At 41.1% G+C, this 21,436-nt stretch overlaps 1 protein-coding gene across 7 annotated transcripts in view; it reads right to left on the bottom strand.

The window, feature by feature from the left end:
• The window catches only part of PTPRM (protein tyrosine phosphatase receptor type M), a 993,494-nt gene that overhangs the window by 361,751 nt on the left and 610,307 nt on the right, over positions 1-21,436 (bottom strand). For all 7 annotated transcript variants that reach the window (XM_075314524.1, XM_075314525.1, XM_075314526.1 and 4 more), the window contains exons 12-13: positions 12,971-13,244; positions 9,932-9,968 (exon numbers count right to left, since the gene is read on the bottom strand). In XM_075314524.1, the coding sequence (XP_075170639.1) occupies positions 9,932-9,968; positions 12,971-13,244 (311 nt within the window). The remainder of the gene's footprint in view (positions 1-9,931; positions 9,969-12,970; positions 13,245-21,436) is intronic.

Below are 21,436 nucleotides of genomic sequence, written 5' to 3'. Positions count from 1 at the left end.
TTCATAAAGAAGAATGTTTTTACATCTCTTATTTCAAAAGTGTGCCGATATTTTTCTTCTTTTAACCCGATGACAAGTTGCCTTTCAGTACTTTTTGCTAAACATTGAAGTATGTTATAAATATCAATTTTGCATGGAGGTTATTATCCAGCCTTTGCCAGAACTATGGGAAGAAGCCTCATATTTCCCAAAATTATAAAAAAAAAATGTGTATACGTTAAAACTTTCATTATAATGGCAAAGTCAAAAGAAAGACAACTGACCTTATTGATACAATTGCACAATGTCACACAGGTCATGACACTAAAAAAATACAAGCAGCACTTGATGGTAGATTTGAATAGATCTGTTAGGCTTTGTTCCCATTTCCATTGAGACATTCTGTTTGTTTGTTCCATTATGAGAACCAGACAAAGACAATAATGTCATATATGAATCTGTTGTATAATCTAATCCAAATGGAAGAATAAGGACCCTATTGATTATTGTGGGGTTTCTCTGGGTTCTATTATGTGTCACTTTTTAGAACTGAACAAAAAGTGCATAATGAAGATGAGCCCCATAATAATCAATTGAGGCGCTCTGCTTCCATTGGTATCCGATATGCCACAGATTAATTTTTGCATAGTTACGTAGGTTGAAAAAAGACATGTCCATCAAGCTCAACTTTTCTCCACCATTAGGTTATGTGCCCACGGGAGCTTGTTTGTGCGGATTTTGCCGCGGAAAACCTGCAGATTTTTCTGGATTTTCCAGATAAATCCTGAGGTTTTAGCATGTACAGTCACTCCCCATGTTATCCTATGGGACATGGGGAATGCTGTGTCCACGCTGCGGAAAGTGCGGCTGCTGAACATGCTGCGGATGTCCGTATCTGCAGGTATAATTGCATGTCAATTATTCCTGCGGAATTACCTGCGGATGTCCCGGCCCTCCGCTATGGAGATAAGAGGCCGGGACGTCCGCAGGTAAGCCGCATGAATGTCCGCATGTTTCCAGCAGGTATTCTGCTGTAATCTCACAGCTAAAAATAGCTGCGGACGCCGGCGGGCAGCTGCGGGACACATGCGCTCGTACCTGCGGATACATCCGCAGGTACGAGCGCCCGTGGGCACATAGCCTTATACATTCTTTGTCACTTGATGTTATTCCATTAGGCTGCTGCTCAAAAGGGCATGGTATGTCAAAACCAATGTGTGAACTGAGTCTTATATAAGGTCTTCATTGCAAAAATAGGTAAATGGAATGAACTTTAAATTTACTTTAAAAAACTCCAAAAAGAAAAAGGGAAACAAGGTGTATAATCCATTAGAAAAGTCCATTTTCAGATTTCACTTTCATGGCGCTAAAGGTGTAATTTCTATGTCAGTTCTATTAATAAATGTGTTAAACATTCACTCTGAGAAAATGTGAATGTAAAATATTAATTTGGTTATTAGGATATGAATATGAGTCTGCATGGGTTTCATTATTTTAACAGATCATTCTGACAAGTCTACCTGTTATCAATAATACGTGTTTTCTACATTACAATCAGACATCATTGGGAGGTCTTTTTCATTTGGTGGTCTTCTAGACCCCTAGATTTTACTATATCACTTATACTGACTTAGTAACTCTTTAATTAAGATCAATAAACTAACACTGAAAAGGAGAAGACAGAGCGGCACATGGAGCTCATACTGTACCTTGATGGCATATCTCTCGAATATGGAAACAGTGGGGACTAACAACAGTGGTATATGAACCGCTACATTGCACTCACTGAGCGCATATCCTAGACATAAGCCATCTCTACAGCTTTTAATAAAAAATTGTTCATGTTTCTGTTTTCTTCTTTTTTTTTTTGTAATGATTTTTGCTTTTGGGTATGTGAAGTTATGTCAATAGATCAGAACACATCTGACCTAAATTATCTTTATATTATCTAGAATTATAGAAAACCGTGTGACTAAATGGAAACTTCATGAAGTTGTTGTCTTGATTGGATTGTTACTCAGGGCGACAGAGTTGAGCATAAGGTTATGGCCAGGCTTTACAATTTTTCTATACTGCTGCATCATTCTTAACATGCAGTGTGTGAAAACATGCAATGAAATCACAGGCTTGCCGTGAAATAAAACTCCATAAACAGTTAAGCCAATGATGATGTCACGGACTTTCCTCTGTTGCAGATTTTGGGGACATTTTCTGAGTCTGAGTCTCACTTTATCTTGTGGGACTCTGTTTATCTGTTTCCCTTTCCTTTGGGGAGGAGAGGGTTAATGTCAGTTTTCCTTCCAGCAGGTCCTGACTCCTGGTCAGGTGTTTCCAGTTGGGAGCACTCCCAGGTTTTATAAATACCCTCAATTTCCACCAGAGGGGGGCAGTTATTATGTCACGGGTTGCTAGGGGAAACAATAGTGAAGCCTATACTGGCCCTAAGGCTCAGGCCCCTGCACTCACCCTAACACCCGGAGGTACCCTTAAAGGTAGGGAAGTCCGGGTCTCCAACCTAGGCCCTATCTCCTGTCCTTGTCCCTGATGATAAGACCACCCCTCCACAGCCCACCATCTGGGGGCAAAGATCAAAAGCAGAAGTAAACACCCCACCAACAAAAAAGGACAAACAGGGGTAACAACTACAACAACTGGTACACACGGCAACCACAAACAAAGAAGCCACTAAAAGTGCACAAGGGGAAACAACATAAAAGGGGGGAAAGAAAACAGATTACTGGGTTACATGCATACTGTACAACCAGCACACCCCGAATTGCTGCAGTAAGCACCAAGGCTGCAGCCCACAACAGAAATCTCAGAGAGAGGTTTTCACCAGCTCCTTTCTCCTTGTGGCCAAGTTACCAAATGAATGAAAATATCTGGCCCCCTCTAGTGGAAGTTGAGGGTATTTATAGGACGTGGCCGTGGTCCCAACTGGCAACACCTAACCAGGAGTCAGGAGCTGCTGGAAGGTAAACTGACATTAACCCTCTCCTCCCCAATGGAAAGGGAATCCATTTAATAAACAGAGTTCCACAAGATAAAGTGAGACTCAGAACCTGTCACTAAAATCTGCAACAGAGGAAAGTCTGTGACAGATGAAGGCTGCTAGAAGACATTAAAGTCCCACTCAGGCGTCTTTTTTAATTCACTATCCATTTGCTAACATTACTGTATGTTAAGTGTGTGCACTAAAATACTTACCAGTTGCTGTCTTCTGCCGTTTTCAGCTCTGCTCCAGTCCTCTCCAGGACCAGGTGACCACAGTTGTGACCAGTTTTCTCATATAGTGTTTCTGTGTCGATCAGATTCACAATGAGGCTTTCATATATTTATATTAAGAGAAAAAGAAAAGGTCTGTCTAGAAAGAGCAGCAGGTCACAAGGTGAAGGAGAGAAGACTGGAACACAGCTGGAAACAGCAGAAGGCAATGACAAGTAAAGCCTGCTTTACACACTTCAATAGATCTTTCAATCCGTCGTCGGGGTCAAGTTGTAAGTGACGCACATCCGGCATCGTTCGTGATGTATTTGCGTGTGAAACCTACATGCGATCGATATTGAACGAAAATACGGTGATCGCATACACGTCGTTTATTCCTCATACATTGGACGTTTAGTAGTACGAAACTAGTGAATTGTAACGTGTGACATCCCTCATACGATTTTGGTGTCTGATGCTATGTGCACAGGTGTGCGCTCTGCACCGCAGCTTAAAAAAGGTCTGCTTCAGAGCGCAGCTGAAAAGCTGCGTTCTGAAGCGCCTCACGATGTCTGTCATGCACTAATCTCTGTCAGTCCGTCACTATCTCTGTCCCTCTCTCTCTGTCCATGTCAGTCTATCCCTCTTACCCCCTCTCTCATACTCACCGATCACCGGCGCGGCGCTGCACGGCATTCACACTGCTCCGGCGGCTTTTACTGTTTTGAAAAAGCCGGCCGCCCATTAAACAATCTCCTATTCCCTGCTTTCCCCGCCCACCGGCGCCTATGATTGGTTACAGTGAGACACGCCCCCACGCTGAGTGACAGGTGTCACACTGCACCCAATCACAGCAGCCGGTGGGCGTGTCTATACTGTGTAGTGAAATAAATAATTAAATAATTTAAAAAAACGGCGTGCGGTCCCCCCCAATTTTAAAACCAGCCAGATAAAGCCATACGGCTGAAGGCTGGTATTCTCAGGATGGGGAGCCCCACGTTATGGGGAGCCCCCCACCCTAACAATATCAGCCAACAGCCGCCCAGAATTGCCGCATACATTAGATGCGACAGTTCTGGGACTGTACCCGGCTCTTCCCGATTTGCCCTGGTGCGTTGGCAAATCGGGGTAATAAGGAGTTATTGGCAGCCCATAGCTGCCAATAAGTCCTAGATTAATCATGTCAGGCGTCTATGAGACACCCTCCATGATTAATCTGTAAATTACAGTAAATAAACACACACACCCGAAAAAATCCTTTATTAGAAATAAAACACACAAACATATACCCTGGTTCACCACTTTAATCAGCCCCAAAAAGCCCTCCTTGTCCGGCGTACTCCACAGTCCTCCAGCGTCGCATCCAGCGCTGCTGCATGGAGGTGACAGGAGCTGCAGCAGACACAGCCGCTCCGGTCACCTCCACGCAGCTAATGAAGACAGCCGCGCGATCAGCTGAGCTGTCACTGAGGTTACCCGCTGTCACTGGATCCAGCGGTGGATGCAGCGGTGGCCGCGGGTAACCTCAGTGACAGCTCAGCTGATCGCGCTACTCACCTCAGTTGCTGACTGGAGCTGACCGGAGCGGCGGTGAGTAGCGCGATCAGCTGAGCTGTCACTGAGGTTACCCGCGGCCACCGCTGCATCCACCGCTGGATCCAGTGACCGAGTTCATTCTGACAGTGCGGCTCTGTCTGTGTCTGCTGTCATCTGCCATTCACCGCTGCTACATGGCTGTCTGTGTCTGCTGTCAGCGGCCATGTAGCAGCGCTGAATGGCAGATGACATAGTAAAAACGCATCCCTACACATTACACACGCTTGGCAAGACAATAAATAAAAAAAAAAAGGGTGCCCAATGCATACGTCACAGAACACATGATCTAAAGGATCGCACACAAAATTGACCAATTTAACATAGGCTACTAAAGCACATGTGACAGCAAATGAACGACCTACGTGCAATCTCATTAGATCGCATATGCGACCTGGGTGTGTCACATCGCATACGAGATCGCACACCTAATTGTAAGGTGTAAAGCTGGCTTTAGTATTTCAGATTGAACAATGATAGCAAATGAGTAGTGAAATGTAACAACAAAATACTTGGGATTATACTCTAAAAAAGTGGCAATTTCTTTTGATTTTATCAGTTGTCAGATCAGATCAGTTGCTTGTAAGAAAAATTAGTCTTCTCTAAGGGGTACTTTGCACACTACGACATCGCAGGTGCGATGTCGGTGGGGTCATGTCGAAAGTGACGCACTTCCTGCGTCACTCTCGACATCGTAGTGTGTAAATCCTAGATGATACGATTAACAAGCGCAAAATCGTCATAATCGTATCATCGGTGTAGCGTCGGCGAATTCCATAATTACGCTGATGCGACGGTCCGATGTTGTTCCTCGTTCCTGCGGCAGCACACATCGCTGTGTGTGAAGTCGCAGGAGCAAGGAACATCTCCTACCTGAGTCCTGCGGCACACGTCGGCTACGCGGAAGGATGGAGGTGGGCGGGATGTTTACATCCTGCTCATCTCCGCCCCTCCGCTCCTATTGGCTGCCTGCCGTGTGACGTCGCAGTGACGCCACACGACCCGCCCCTTAATAAGGAGGCGGTTCGCTGGCCAGAGCGATGATATCGCAGCTGCGACGGGGGCGGGTACTATCGCGCTCGGCATCGCAGTATCGGCTTGTGATGTCGTAGTGTGCAAAGTACCCCTTACAGCAGTTTCTTAAAGGGGTGATATATAATAACAAATGTTTTGACATATGGGTCCTCAATAGCTCTTATGATGTTTACTGCATAATAACCCCTTAATGTGTGTAATAGCAATTTGTAGATATGGTTGACGCTTGACTTCTGGATGATAGGGTGCAGTACTGACAGTCAAGGAGAGGTCAATATCTACTTAGCATCACAAACACATGGATCACTTTTGGTTTTGATGGCAATGGCTGTAGAAGGTCAAAGTAAGAAAAGATAAAGAACTTTGAAGTGAATCCCTGGAACAAAAAGCAAAGTAAACTTCATAGAGAAGACTATACTTCAAACACAGTCCCCTGTGAGAATGGATTATTTCAGAGAGAGATGGATGTAAACATGACTTAACCAATTTCCGCAATGTGAGTTCTTTTGTAGGAAATGTAAACGGCATGGGCTGGTAGAAATACATGTGCCTAATGTAGCAACACAACTATGAACTAGTACTACCATTATTGGTTTATTCAGAAGAGTTATAAGGCATGAGCCGATTTTAAAATATTGTGAAAAAATAGAGATTGAATCAATCATTGCACGAACCTTCACCTCGGCACTAATGGATCTAAATCACTAATGTTATCGAACTTTACTGTCTATGGTGTATATCAAGAGTGGATGCTAACATACTGTATACTTATGACCTGAGGTTCTAACCAGGCTCGGACTGGCCCACAGGAGAACAGGGGAATTCCCTGGTGGGCCCCTGTGCAGGACGGGGCACCCCACCCCATATAGAAAGCTTTCTATTGTTAACAGAACTGACAGAAAAAGCTTGTGAGCCCTGCTAAAAATTCCTTTTTACTTAAGACGTCATTGAAAACTACTGGGGTACAAATATGTCAAGAAATGGCATTAAAAAAACAAAAGTGTATGATATGTCTAGTGAATTCAACATTGCATGGGCTGCACTTTTTTAGTGTTTTCTGTAACTTGCCCTGTAAGGCCTTGTTCCCACATAGTGTAAATGCTGCATTTTTTTTCTGCTTCCTTTATTTTTGGATAAAAAATCTCCTTCATTTAAATATCCAAGGAAAGTGAATTCATGAAAACTGTGTTGAACTGTGCAGTTTTTGGAGCATTTTCCTCTATAGGCTTCTACAGGGAGCCTGAAAAGCAGCATGTAAAAATAAAGCAGTTGCATTTTTTAATGCAGAATTAAAGCTTTCCTGTCGCAAAAAATGTATTAAAACAGACTTCTTTAACTCCTTTACAATCTTTGACATTCCCAAACAATCACAGAGAAATTGCAAAAAAACAATTGTGGTCCATTTTCACCTAATAACCGTTTTTAAAATTAAAAACTTGGGGCTCAAACAACATTTTTGCCGAATAAAAATAATTTTTCATTTCGATAGCCCAATGTAAAACAATTATCTCACTCATCTGGGGGTTTAAAATACTTTATAAACCCCTAGACAAATTCCTCAAGAGGTATCATGTTGGTGGTTTCTGCTGTTTTAGCACCATAGCGGCTCTTTAAATGTGACATGGCACCTGCAGAAGTCTATTCCTGCAAAATCTGCGCTCAAACAGTGCTCTTTTCTTTCTGTGCCCTGCACCCAAACAGTGGTTTCTCACTACGTGGGCGTACTCAGGATAAATTACACAAAAAACTGTATGGTCCATTATCTCCTGTTACCCATGTGAAAACAAAAAAGATGGGGCAAATGCAACAGTTTTGTGCGAAAAATGTGTTCTTTTTTTTATTTTCATGGCTCAAAATGATAAAATTCGGTGAAGCACCTGGGAGTTCAAGATGCTTACCACAAATCTTGATAAATTCCTTGAGGGGTCTAGTTTCCAAAATGTGGTAACTTGTGGGGGATTTCCACAATGTAAGCATATCAGGGAATCTTCAAATGCGACATGGCATCCACTATTGTTTCCACACGATTTTGTGTTCCAAAAGTCAAATGGCACTTCTTCCCTTCCAAGCTCTGCCGTGCGCCCAAACAGTAGTTTTCTCCACATATTGGTGTACACAGGAGAAATTGCAGAACACATTTTGTTGTCCATTTGGAGCAAAAGGAACATTTTTGTGAGAAAGTCATATTTTAATTTTTTCCTTCCACATTGCTTTAAGTCCTGTGAAGCACTTAAAGGGTTAATAAACTTGTTGTTTTTTTTTAGCAATTTGACGAGTGCAGATTTTAAAATGGTGTCACTTTTGAGCATTGTCTGTCATATAGACTCTTCAAGTTTGACGTGGTCCCTAAAAAAATTGGTTTTGTACATTTTATTGGAAAAATGAGAAATTGCTGATAAACTTTTAACCCTTCTAACTTCCTGACCAAAAAAATGTTTAAAAAATTATGCTGATGTAAAGTAGACATGTGGTAAATGTTATTTATTAATTACTTTGTGTGACATAACTCTCTGGTTTAAGAAGATAAAAATTACAATTTTATAGATTGCAAATTTTCAAACTTTTTCCAAATTTCCAATACTTTCACAAATAAATGCAAAAAATATTGTAATAAATTATCACGAACATAAAGTACCAAGTATCAAGAAAAAATAGTCTCAGAATCACTGGGATCCGTTGAAGTGTTCTAGATTTATTACCCCATAAACGTCCACTGGTTAGAATTGAAAAAATTGGCTTGGTCAGGAATGTGAAAACAGGCTGGGTGGTGAAGGGGTTAAATCTGCACCAAAATACATAAAATAAAGAGGAAAACAGACCAAAAATGCAGCAAAAACACAATAATCAGAGAAAACTTGTCATGGGTGTGTAACGGTTGATAGACAACCCTGTGGTGTCCGGCTGCAGAAGGTTACTCTGTTTTGTCACACAAGCTGTTCCTTAGTATTTCATCCTTTCCTCTGTAGTGTGAATGGAGTTTTGTGTGTCTTATCTGTCAGGGTTTACTCTTACCCCTTTAGGACCCAGTGGAGATCTTTTCCTTTCAGCTGTTAACACTAGAAGTCCCAGAGAGGGGTCATTTAACATTTCTACCTTTGGAACCCAGAGACGGGTCAAATGACCTCAAGGATTTTAGCTAACATCCTATAATTACCGTCTTTAGTTCTGTAATTAAGGCCATTACTGTCGCACCACAGGAGGTTGTTGTTTTCCATTGAGTTTAGCCATTTAGTTTCTAGTTAGTTCTATTCAGTTTGGACTAAGGGTCATTTGACCCTCTTTCGGGACTTCAGGGGGGAGCTCGAAATTTCTGGGACTTCTAGTGTTAAGCATCATCCCTCACCCTCTGTGTCTTTATATACCCGCATTTTCCCTTGGTAAGTTGTTGGTGATACAGTTAAGTTTCTGTACAGTCCTGATTGCAAACAGTCGGTTTGTAATTATCTGGAGAAACACTGTTGTGTGTTGCTGTTCCTCTCCCCAAGTCATCTTGGAGATAAGTTGTTTGCTTTTCCCTGTTTGTGTTCCCTGTGTGTTCCGTAGGACTTAGTGGGGTTGACTATCACTCCTCCTGCCCGTTCATTACCTAGGGTCTGGTTCAGGGTCAGCCAGGGCAAGGTATCCTGCTCGGCGCATAGGTGGAGAACCTATCTAGGGACGTCAGGTGAGCCAGCAGAAGGTTTTCCACGGTCACCCATTTCACCCTCCACTAGACACAGAGTTTCCCTCTCCTCCCTTTTTGCTATTTGCTCAATATTCCCCATTCCTAGCATGACAAGACTGTTGTGTATTTTGATGTTAACACGTGCAGAAAACATGCGGGTAAAAAGCAGTAGAAAATAACTGCAGCATTTACACTAGGTGTGAACATGGCCTAAAGGCGCTTGAGATGCATATTGTTCAATGTATAAACTATGTGTGATATTAATTAGAGTATTGACATTGATGTAAGGACAATGTCTACTATTGTTTTTTAATATTTACTTGGTTTTGATTTTTGATTTCTTTAAAACATATAATAGCTAGACAGTCTAAGGGACCAAAATAATTTACCACATGCATTCTCAGAATAAAGCCTACAGCATTTAGCAAAATAGGTCAGCGCTATATTTTAACTTACCTTTTGTGGCTATCCTCACACAGTCAATTTTAGTTTCCTGTGAGAAAAGAAACAAAAAAAAACATTTTTGGTTTCAGAAGATGTATTTACTTTACCAGAAAAAAACTAGTTATCCATTATATGCTCTCTGTGCAGCATTATTTCAGAAACAAATGTAAAGAGGCCACACTTACTATTTTGACCACGTATTGCAAGCATGGCCTCTTTTTTTAGATATGTTTTGGATTAGATGGGCTTTTAGTTAATTATTAGAGGAAAGTGCCCAATATTAGGAAATAACATGACTAGGAAAAAATACACAATATCTTTGTTTCCAAATAAATGGAAGCATGTCAACTGATTTTCAGGATTCATCTGGGCATATAAAAAGTTGGCGCACCAAAGCTTATGCCACTCGCTTGCACAATCTCTTAAGATACCCTGCTGCATACTGTTTAGGATGAAATATGGCACATCTGGGGACATGAAGCTGATTTGGATTGTCCTCAACAGAGAAATTACTACACATTCACTTAACATTAAAGGGAATCTGTCACCAGGTTTATGATGCCCCTCTGAGAGTTAGGGGCTGAAACCCAAATATTAGCGATATTAGCAATGTGTCACTCACTGAGGTTTTTACTGTGGTTTTATCTGCTGCTGCTCTTCCATTTCTCTCAACAATGAGATCTGTCTGCAATACTGATAGCTTTCTCTCTACACTGTGCATAGGCAGAAAACTTTCAATTGGTGCTGGTGGAGAATGGATAGACAGAGCTCATGAATATCAAAGACTACATTGCTGTCTCAGTAATAACCTCCTACTCATAAAACTGTGTTTCATCAAAACTACAGCAGGCATACTTGTAAGTGACACATCGCTGAAATCAGGGTCTTCCCCTACATTATGCTGCTCTCAGATTGGGCAGTAAATACCTGGTAACGGAGTTTATTTTTACTTACCAGTAGTAAGAATAAGAATTTAACACAATCAATATTCACTTGTGTGCTGTAAACCTTTGCATGTACATGTAAAGCGCCATGGAGTAAATGGCGCTATAATAATAATAAATAATAATAATAATAATAATAATAACTATGTAACCCTTCCTCCTGTGACTAATTTTCGTTTTTGCCTATTCATTTTCCTCCCCCTTTCTTCTGGAGCCAGAACTTTTTTATTTGCTGATATAGCCATAAGAGGGCAAGTAGTTGTAGGAGAAGTTGTAGTTTTGAATCACTCATTTTACCATACAATGTATTGGAAAATGGGAATTAATTGTGGTATATTGGTGGAAAAAACACAATATAATTTCTCTTTTTCGGGTTTTGTTATTACTCCATACAATATGTGGTAAACATCACCTAACAAAATGATTCCTCAGGTTGTTACAATTACAGAGATACCAAACTTGTATAGGTCATTTTTATTTAAAGTGGTGAAAAAAGTAAGATATTTGTAAAAAATAAAAAAAAAATTGTCTATATTGTCATTTTCTGAGACCCATAATCTTTTTACTTTTACGCTGACAGAACTAACTAAGGGCTTGTTTTTTTGCATGGTGAGCAGTAGTTTTATTGATTCCACTGTGCCGTACAAAGAATGTTTAAATCACTTCTTATTCAATTCTTGGGGTGAGATGTGGCCATTAAAAAAATAGCTTTTTTTACTTTAAAACATTTACCATATGAGTTGAGTAATGTTATAACTTGATAGATCGGACTTTTGTGGATTCGATATACTCGATATATATTTTTACTATATATGTATACTGCTCAAAAAAATAAAGAGAACACTAAGATATCATTTTGTTGTTTCAGTCTTCCCTTTATTTTTTTGAGCAGTATATTAATATTAAATTTAAATGTCTACTTTTAAAAGAAAAAAAAAAGTAACAGCAGCTACTGATGTCTATTGAAGGCTGACAAAGCAACCTGGGGGGAGTGATGGGTGTGTAAGATGGAGCACCCCCATGATCATGTGCCTTAAAGAGGTTACCCCCTACTTTTCCCTTGATGGCCTATCCTTAGGATATGTCATCAATGTCTGATTGGCCAGGGTCTGACACCGAATAACTGCCGATCAGCTGTACTCGGTGTCGGCAGTAGATGACTGGAAATGCTCAGTTCCGAAGCTGCCCCGTCTTCTGATAGCGGCCACGGTCAGCTACTACACATGTGCCTCCTATGGATGAAGCACTAAGGTTGAGAAACGCGCGTCAGGTGCACTGGGATACCGCTCCTTTATCCTGATTTTGGACCCTGTATGTTGGTATTTTACCTCATATTTTTTACCTTATTGCCTTGCTAATGTAATGTGATGTCTCAATATTGTTTCCCTATTGTATTCTCTCACACTTGTGAGCATTTAATTTTATTCACACTTTATATTATATACATTTGAAATTACACTATTGGGACATTACATCTTAGTGACTTATTCTAATTTGGTTGTTTGATTCACATACATGTGTGATGGAGGGTTCCATTTATCTGTTTTAGGGTTGGTGCCGGATTTCCCCAATTAATACCATCTGTTCCTTGGGTTGTTCCATTTTTATTGTGTTGATTTTGTTAATCATTGTTTAATAAAGGATATACCTATTTTATCTTTACTTTTTGGCTTGCATAGTTTTCTCTTCTTTGGTGTTGGTATGACATTCCTATATGCTTTGAGCCCCCACTAGTGGGCTGTGATATTAGTGTTGTATGGGAGGTGGATGTGCAGTACCCGGCTGCCGCCACTATCAGTTCAGACTGGTGCATGCATCTTTGTGACTAGAGAACATCTCTCATATCTCAAATGATTTTGTTAACTTGAAGGATTATTCCCATGGATAGGACATAACTGGCTGATCGCTGGCCCTTTCACAACATTCCATTCAGGAAGGAGCTACGGAAACCCCATTCTTGAAATTTTAATGCCCCGATCATGGGATCGCTGGTGGTCACATATTGATAGGAGATAAAGAATTATTCCCAAAAAAATAAGTTAAGTTTTTCCTACTAGAAACTTGACAGTGAGGTCAGGAAATCCTGCACCGGCCACATCAGTCTTACCCCATTGGCTCTGCTGGCAGCTTGATAGTAGACACTGTAGCTTTTCTGTGGCAGAAGTGGAGCGTTCCAGAACCCATTATATGTTTTATTGTCACCGACTGGGAAGATAATGGGAGATGACAAAAGATTTGGAGGAAGTTCTGCAGCAAAGTAGTACTGTGAATTCAGCAATGACGCATTCAGGTAATGTATGGGAACTGGAAAGCATTTTAGCATTTCTGACGTCTTTCGCACTCGGCGAGATTTCTTTTCCTCAACAATAATGTGGTAGACGCTGCAAGAAAAAGAAACAGAGTGTTTATCATGAGGAAGCTAAGAGAATTTGTAGTTATACTGTAATAGCTTAAACTTGAAAAGACATTTACTATATGCTTCAATATTATTTTCACATAATTATTTTTAAACAATAATCGGGAGCAGAAGTCTACAGTATAAGACAATGCACACGAACGTTCCTCCACAAAACCAACAAGAACTGGAAGTACGGTTACTCATTGAAAGAAAGAAAAAAAAAAACTTATACAGATTATACAACTTTTTAAATGGTTTTAAAATCTACTGAAAATCTTAAAACACTACTGAACCTTTCTTTCCCTGTGATCAGTACAGAAGTTCTGGTGGCCATCCCAAGCATTATTTACAGCGGTTGGCACATGACTGCTACAGCCAGCGGTAATGTGCAGTATTCCTGGCATCTTAGCTTCCATAGATGAACAGTGATGCCAGGAGTACAGCTTCCATAGATGAACGGTGATGCCAGAAGTACAGCTTCCATAGATGAACGGTGATGCCAGGAGTACAGCTTCCATAGATGAACGGTGATGCCAGAAGTACAGCTTCCATAGATGAACGGTGATGCCAGTAGTACAGCTTCCATAGATGAACGGTGATGCCAATAATATAGCTCCCATAGCTGAACGGTGATGCCAGGAGTTAAGCTCCCATAGCTGAACGGTGATGCCAGGAGTACAGCTCCCATAGCTGAACGGTGATGCCAGGAGTACAGCTTCCATAGCTGAACGGTGATGCCAGGAGTACAGCTCCCATAGCTGAACGGTGATGCCAGGAGTACAGCTTCCATAGCTGAACGGTGATGCGAGGAGTACAGCTTCCATAGATGAACGGTGATGCCAGGAGTACAGCTCCCATAGCTGAACGGTGATGCCAGAAGTACAGCTCCCATAGCTGAACGGTGATGCCAATAATATAGCTCCCATAGCTGAACGGTGATTCCAGAAATACAGCCCCAATAACTGAACGGTGATGCCAGGAGTACACCTCCAATAACTGAACAGTGATGCCAGGAGTACAGCTCCCATAACTGAACGGTGATGCCAGGAGTACAGCTCCCATAACTGAATAGTGATGCCTGAAGTACAGCTCCCATAGCTGAATGGTGATGCCAATAATATAGCTCCCATAACTGAATGGTGATGCCAGGAGTACAGGTCCCATAGTTGAACAGTGATGCCAGAAGTACAGCTCCAATAACTGAACAGTGATGCCAGGAGAACAGGTCCCATAACTGAACGGTAATGCCAGGAGTACAGGTCCCATAGCAGAACAGTGATGTCAGGAGTACAGCTAACATAACTGAATGGAGATGCCAGGAGTACAAGTCCCATAACTTAACGGTGATGCCAGGATTATAGCTCCCATCATGAACGGTGATGCCAGGAGTACAAGTCCCATAACTTAACGGTGATGCCAGGATTATAGCTCCTATCATGAACGGTGATGCCAGGAGTACAAGTCCCATAACTTAACGGTGATGCCAGGATTATAGCTCCTATCATGAACGGTGATGCCAGGAGTACAGCTCCAAAGCTGAATGGTGATGCCAGGAGTACGAGTTCCAAAACTGAATGTTGATGACATTAGACTGACATGCTGCAGTCACTGATTGATGATCATTCATATACAATACGTAGACTAGTAAATCCGGAAAGAGGTAAGAATTGTTTCCTTTTTGTTTTCTAATATTTTCTGTTCTCATTTGGTGAAAAATGTAAAGAATAGCGAGATTCACATTCATTATTCAAATTAGCTTTAGAAGACTGATCCAGGCACAGATTATTGAGCTTCAACCTTGTTATCATATTCACCTTTGTGGATTCGAAGTCATAGGTTTAACTTTTAAGCTCGCCGTTGTCCAGGGTGCTGAAATATACACTTGTTGATATGAATGTAATCATAAAGCTTGGGGAGACTTATCTGTTCCAAAACTTTTTTACCATTTTTACTGTTGGGACAAATAAGTCTCCCAAGATCTCTTGAATTCAATCACATCACCATGTGTGCTAAAATAAACATTTTTTGATATGAATATAATCATAAGATATTAGAAGACTCATTTGTACCAACAGTAAAAAATAATTAAAACCATTGCACCAGAGAAATCTGCCCAAATCTTAAGATTCCACTGTTCTACATTTATTCAAATGTTGTCGGGTTCAATAATGAAATAAGCAACTCCTTCATGATTTTGACCTCCTGAAATCAAATCTGACAATGACAATTTTAGTTGGCTCCTGTTTCTATGATATTAGAGTTTTCCCTTTAGGGTATGTGCACACTTTAAGTATGCACACCCTAATTTCTGAACCATTTCTGCATCTCTTGGGAGGAAAAACGCACAGGAAAAAATATGCGTTTTCCCGCATTTTTGTCACATTGTCGATGGGTTTTGGCAAAGTGCTGCTAAGAATATCAAGTGGTGAGTGCCGCTAATTTTTTCTGTTTGTCTTAAGGGTGCTTTACACGCTGCGACATCGCTAGCGATTTCGTTAGCGATGTGACACGCCAGATCATAGGTGCGATCTGCCGAGATCGCACATGTGACCGGCGCTATTAAAACGACCTATGTGCAATCTCGGCAGATCGCATCTGCGATCTGGCGTGTCACATCGGTAACGAGATCGCTAGTGATGTCGCAGGGTGTAAAGCAGCCTTTACTCTATAGCCCTTGAGCAGCAGCTCTGCATCGCAAGACCCTGGACATCAGGAACGTCACCGCTCATCACTCTGATAATACTCAGCCTGGTAGTATCAGCCCACAGCTGTCTGCTTTACCTTTGATGGTTATCAAAAATAGGAGGGACCCCACATCGTTGTTGTTTTTTTTTGTATTTACTTATTTATTTATTTATTTATTTATTTAATTAGTCATGAAAAGCTGTCCAATAAGCTCCAGAGGGTGCAATTGTATTATGTGTGTTGCTCTCTCTGTCTATTTCTATTATCCAACAGAGTTACAATGATTAATGTAAAAATCCTTTATTGGTTCATCAATTAAAAAGGATATACATATTAAAACCATTTAAAAGAGAAAATAAGGAAATGTGTAGGATGTAAAAAAACAAACCCAGGGCACTCATATTGATACTGAGACCAAATACGTTTCTATTATCCATCTCTATTTTCTGATATTTATTTAGAGGAAACTTAGCAACAATTCAAAATACTAAAACATGTCTACACAGTATTGTGAATGATAAAGTTACATAAATTGCACTATGAAATTTGGTCCTCTTTTTTGCTTTTCTCTTGTACTTCGGCATTGGATCATCTATTGTCCATCAGTAATCTGCAAACATTGATAGATTCCATTTCTTTGTTAGATTTTCTCCATGGCCGCATTATCTTGGTGAAATCTCTCACCGTGCTCGTCACTCACTACTCCGTAGTTTGATGGAAAACAGTCTGGATATGAATGTATGAAATTAATCTTTAAGGACATGTTACAGACAAGATCGTTAGATGTTTTGAGGAGTTTTTCCACCAACTCTTCATAGTTACCTGCTCAGGTGTTTCTCAAAAAATGAGTTACCACTGATGCAAATGCTGCCAATGCAGCCTTTTCCTTGTCCTGCAACAAAAGGAGAGACTCCTCATCTTGAAGAAGCTTACAAATCTGAGGTCTGATAACGACTCTTTCCTTTATCTTTGTTTTATGCAACGTTGGAAATTTATCAATGAGATACTTCAATGGTTTTGCATTTTTATCCATTGCGAAGTACTTCATTAGACCCAACTTGATATGCAATGGTGGTAACAAAATCTTATGTGGATCAACAAGAGCTGGATGCCAGACATTTTTACTCCCTGGCTGAAGTAAATGTTGGAGAGGCCAGTGTTTTCTTGTAATGATATCCTCTTGCATGACAACCCCACTCACACAGAAAGCAGCACAACTTTGTGTATCCATCCTGGAGACGGAGTAAAAGGGCAACAAACTTTAAGTCACCACGGAGGGGTCACAAATGTTGTTTATATTTCAGGCAACTAAACACTTGTTTCATGTTGTCATATATGTCTTTCATGTTGACTGCATAACCAACTGGAATTGAAGGAACGCCAATATACAACAAAACCTTCTTTTAGGCTTGTTTAGGACGAATCAACAAAGAGTCTCCGCTCTTCTGGATTATATGGTTTATCTTCATAGCTTCCATTAAAATACATGCCACAAGATTGCTCTCCCTGAAGACATATTGGACAAACTCTTTATCACGGTTTCAAAACAAAGAAGTCTGAACATTGTCCACTAGGAGATTCCACTGCTGTAGCCGGAACCTAAGAGCTCAGCTTTATTCTTGGGCAGATCCAGATCTCTAACAAGATCGTTCAGTTCACTTTGTGTTATAAATTGTGATTCAGTTTAGGTTGCTGACAGAAAGTCTGGGTCATGAGAGGAAGATGCATCATGACATCCTCTTCTTCCTCACTTGACTTGTTTCTGGTAGTTTTGGAACCAGCAGGTCTTCTGTATGTGATATCTGGATCTTGAAAAGTAGAACCAATCAGCAAATTTAAGCATCAAAATTTGTTGGGTTTTTGTCTCTGAACCAATTTGGTTGTAATACAATGTTAAATTTATATCAGTTTACGTATATTGTAGCACCCTGGACAGCAAAATGACCACTATGAGTCAGAACAAGAAATACAAAGCAGCGTAAAAACATTGGCAAAATAGTTCCTCTTACTGAGAAGAGTTGAGAGAATTAATTCAATGGTAATCAAATTTGAGTCAAATTTTATATACATTTGCACGTCCCAGAGAATTCAAAGAATTTGTGATGCCCACTGCCTCCACATTGCAGAAGATTGAATCTGCCCCTGAAGCCTGACATGACCAAAGACATGACTTTACTATATGCCATGCAACTATCAAATCACATGGGATAAAGGAGCTAATCAGGATGGACTATCATAACCAGTATAACAGCCTAAAATACTAAATCTCCAGCAGGGCCCCTAATTATCACAGATCTTTAAGTGTTTTTTTCATATGAGCCACAATGACCTTTTGAACCTCATAAGCTCCAGCGCCTTAGCATGTTTGCAACCTCTGCACCTTTAATAGTTACGCCCCTGCTAGGCAGGGAATGCAGCAGCTATTTTTGGGTGATTTAAGGTAGTCAGAGGATATTAAAGAATAGCAATAGAAGGAGAAAGCACTAAATCAATAAAACAAAAAATCAGAATGTAATAGTACAACTGCAGAAATGAAGAAGATAATTGCAGAAGTTGATGAATAATACAAAGATTCAATTGATAGGAGGTAGAGCGATAGGACGGGTGTAAGCAACATGCCAGACTCAGTGTGATTCATCAGTAATAATGGCACTGTGGTAATGCCCCCTTTCATTTAAAATAGGCACAAGAGGTAGATACTCAGGGAGATCTATGTCCAGCCTAAAGATCTTAACAGCTCATTTACACATGAAGAAAACTGTGAATTTCTCTGAAATAAGACATCAGATCACAGATATCAAGGTATCATTTTTATCAACTCTCTACAACCTGAATAGTCATATAAATGGCTCAGGTGGGTTGATCCTATTGACAAATTTCCTTTCATTGTTGATGCACTAGTATGCAGTACCAAAGCAGTACAATATTTTTTATGGTAACAAAAATTCTGAAATCAGTCATATACAGTGTACTTGCTTGCCACAAGGCACTATAGTCAAAATTTACTTTTCTTGTGCAATCCTGTTTGTGAAGGGAGAATAATTGTTTTTTAAAAATACAAAAAAATCTCAAATTTCAGACTTTTAACTATTATTGTCTACGTCATAAAGCGTGCGTGTCACAAACATTTGTTTTTACTCTGTTTTAGGCCACCTTCACACGTCAGTGATTCTGGTACGTATGTGCTTTTTTTTAAACGTACCAGAATCACTGACATACGCAGACCCATTATAATCAATGGGTCTGCTCACACATCAGTGATTTTTCACTGAACGTGTCTCCGTGCAGCATACACCCGTGGCCGTGTTTCTGCACGGAGACAAGTCAGTTTTTTTCTGGCATCACTGATGACCCACGGACCACACTATGGTGTGACCCATGTGTGATCCGTGAAACACGTACCAGAAAATCCCGAACATATTAAATATTAAATATTTTCAACTTACCTTGCCTGCGATTCGCTCTGCAGCCTCCGCTCTCGGCAGCTCCTGCCTGGCTCATGAATATTCATGAGAGCAGGAATTGTCGACCAGGAAGTAGCTGCAGAGAGCGGTTGGCGGATGCTGCAGATCCGAGGAGTTCAGCACCATGGAAAGTAGTAGTGAAGGCAGGTGAGTAATGTCCATATGCAATCACTGATCACGGATCACGGATTGCACATGGACAACCCACGTGTGCCGTGAATCACGGAACACGGAGGGACATGTGCATGTTTTACACGTCAGTGAAGAACGTCAGTGTTTTTCACTGACGTGTGAAACGGGCCTTACTAGTCAAATTTTACATCTCTATAATCCACACCAATATGGTGCACTGTTGCAGATACTGGCTTTTTGGATGTATTTCTACCTAGCATTAGTCCAATTTGACACAAGTACATGCCACACCTACACTGCGGCTAGCTGCCACATTTTGCTTCAGTACATGTACCAAATTAACTAGCATTTCTTGTTAAATCTTTTTCTGCAAGGTCTGAATAACTGGATTTGAAAAGATTGTTAGAAGTTACTTTTAGTATTGTACAAAGTGTATGGTAGAAAAATGGCAATCGACAGGGTAATTTAACCCCTTAACGACCGCCGATACGCCTTTTAACGGCGACAAATTAGGGTACTTCTTCCGATCCGCCGCTTTTTAACGGCGGTCGGAAAAAAGGGTCTAGCGCCCCCAGAGTCAGAAAATTTCCGGGGTCTCAGCTGCCGGGGATAGCTGAGACCCCGGAGATTATGGTTCGGGCCGGTTTTTTCATCTAAAGGTACGGTGATCGCCGTTATTAACCGAATAACGGCAAGCATGTACCAGCAAAATGAAATGCCGGTTTTTAATGGTTTTTAATGGTTTCTCTCACATTTGACGTGATCTAACAGTCAAATGTGAGAGAACGGTCCTTGTCCGGTCCCTCTCGGTCCCCCCCGGTACCTGGGTCTCGTTACCGAGTTCCCACGGCATTCCCCCGGCCCCCCTCCTTCTCGTGTCCGTGTAAAATGGCGGGCGCATGCGCAGTTCGACCGCTGAAGTCTGCCTCCTTCCACCTAGCAACGTCAGGAATTAATTTCATTGGTTCCTGGCATTTGATCACTGTGTTAGACCCTATCACAGTGATTAAATACCCAAAATATTTTGGAAATGGCAGCATTTGGGTCTGCCTCCCTCTTCTCTCCCTTGTAGTTGATCTGGGAGAGAAGAGAGAGAGAGAGACTACATTTGCTGCTGTTTCTGTCAGAAAAAAAAAATCATCTCCAATATCCTCACCCAAAATATCCCCCCCCCCCCCAAATATCCTCATCACCTCCGTCAGTATCCCCCTTTAGTTAGAATTTTTATTTTAGATTTTTTTTTTCTTAGATCAGTGTTAGGATCAGGGTTAGATCAGGGTTAGGATCAGGGTTAGAATCAGGGTTAGGATCAGGGTTAGGATCAGGGTTAGATCAGGGTTAAGATCAGGGTTAGGGTTAAAAAATAAATCTAATTTTTAAAAAAAAAAAAAAAAATTTGTAGTATTTTTTTTTCTTTTTTTTGCTAGGCAGTGAAAAATACCGTAATGGCGCGGAGAACATTTACCGCCGAGCAGGCATACATGCTTCTTGCCTCCGGCAGTTCAGGCTCGGATACAGAGTCTGCCTCTGAAATCGAGCGATTTTCGGATGGTGATGACTCGGCTTCCTCCTCGGGATCCGACAGCCCGATGGTAGCGGAGTCGGTTGTCACTGCTGAAACGTCAGAGGCCGGTCCAAGTAGTGCCCTTCCCCGGCCACTATGGTATCCTGATCCGTCCTTCTCCCCTCAAATTCCTCCATTTGTAGCAACCCCCGGTATAAATGTAAATGTCACAAATTTTACCCCATTAGATTTTTTCCAAATTTATGTTACCCCAGAAGTCCTCCAATTATTTGTCCACCAAACCAATTTATATGCCCGTCAACATATATCCCAAAATCCTACCTCCATCCATTCCCGCTCCTGGATCCCCAGAAATGTCCCCGAACTAAA

The sequence above is a fragment of the Anomaloglossus baeobatrachus genome, chromosome 6, assembly GCF_048569485.1.
Source record: "Anomaloglossus baeobatrachus isolate aAnoBae1 chromosome 6, aAnoBae1.hap1, whole genome shotgun sequence".
NCBI classification, from domain to species: domain Eukaryota; kingdom Metazoa; phylum Chordata; class Amphibia; order Anura; family Aromobatidae; genus Anomaloglossus; species Anomaloglossus baeobatrachus.
This window is presented reverse-complemented; position numbering and strand designations above follow the sequence as displayed.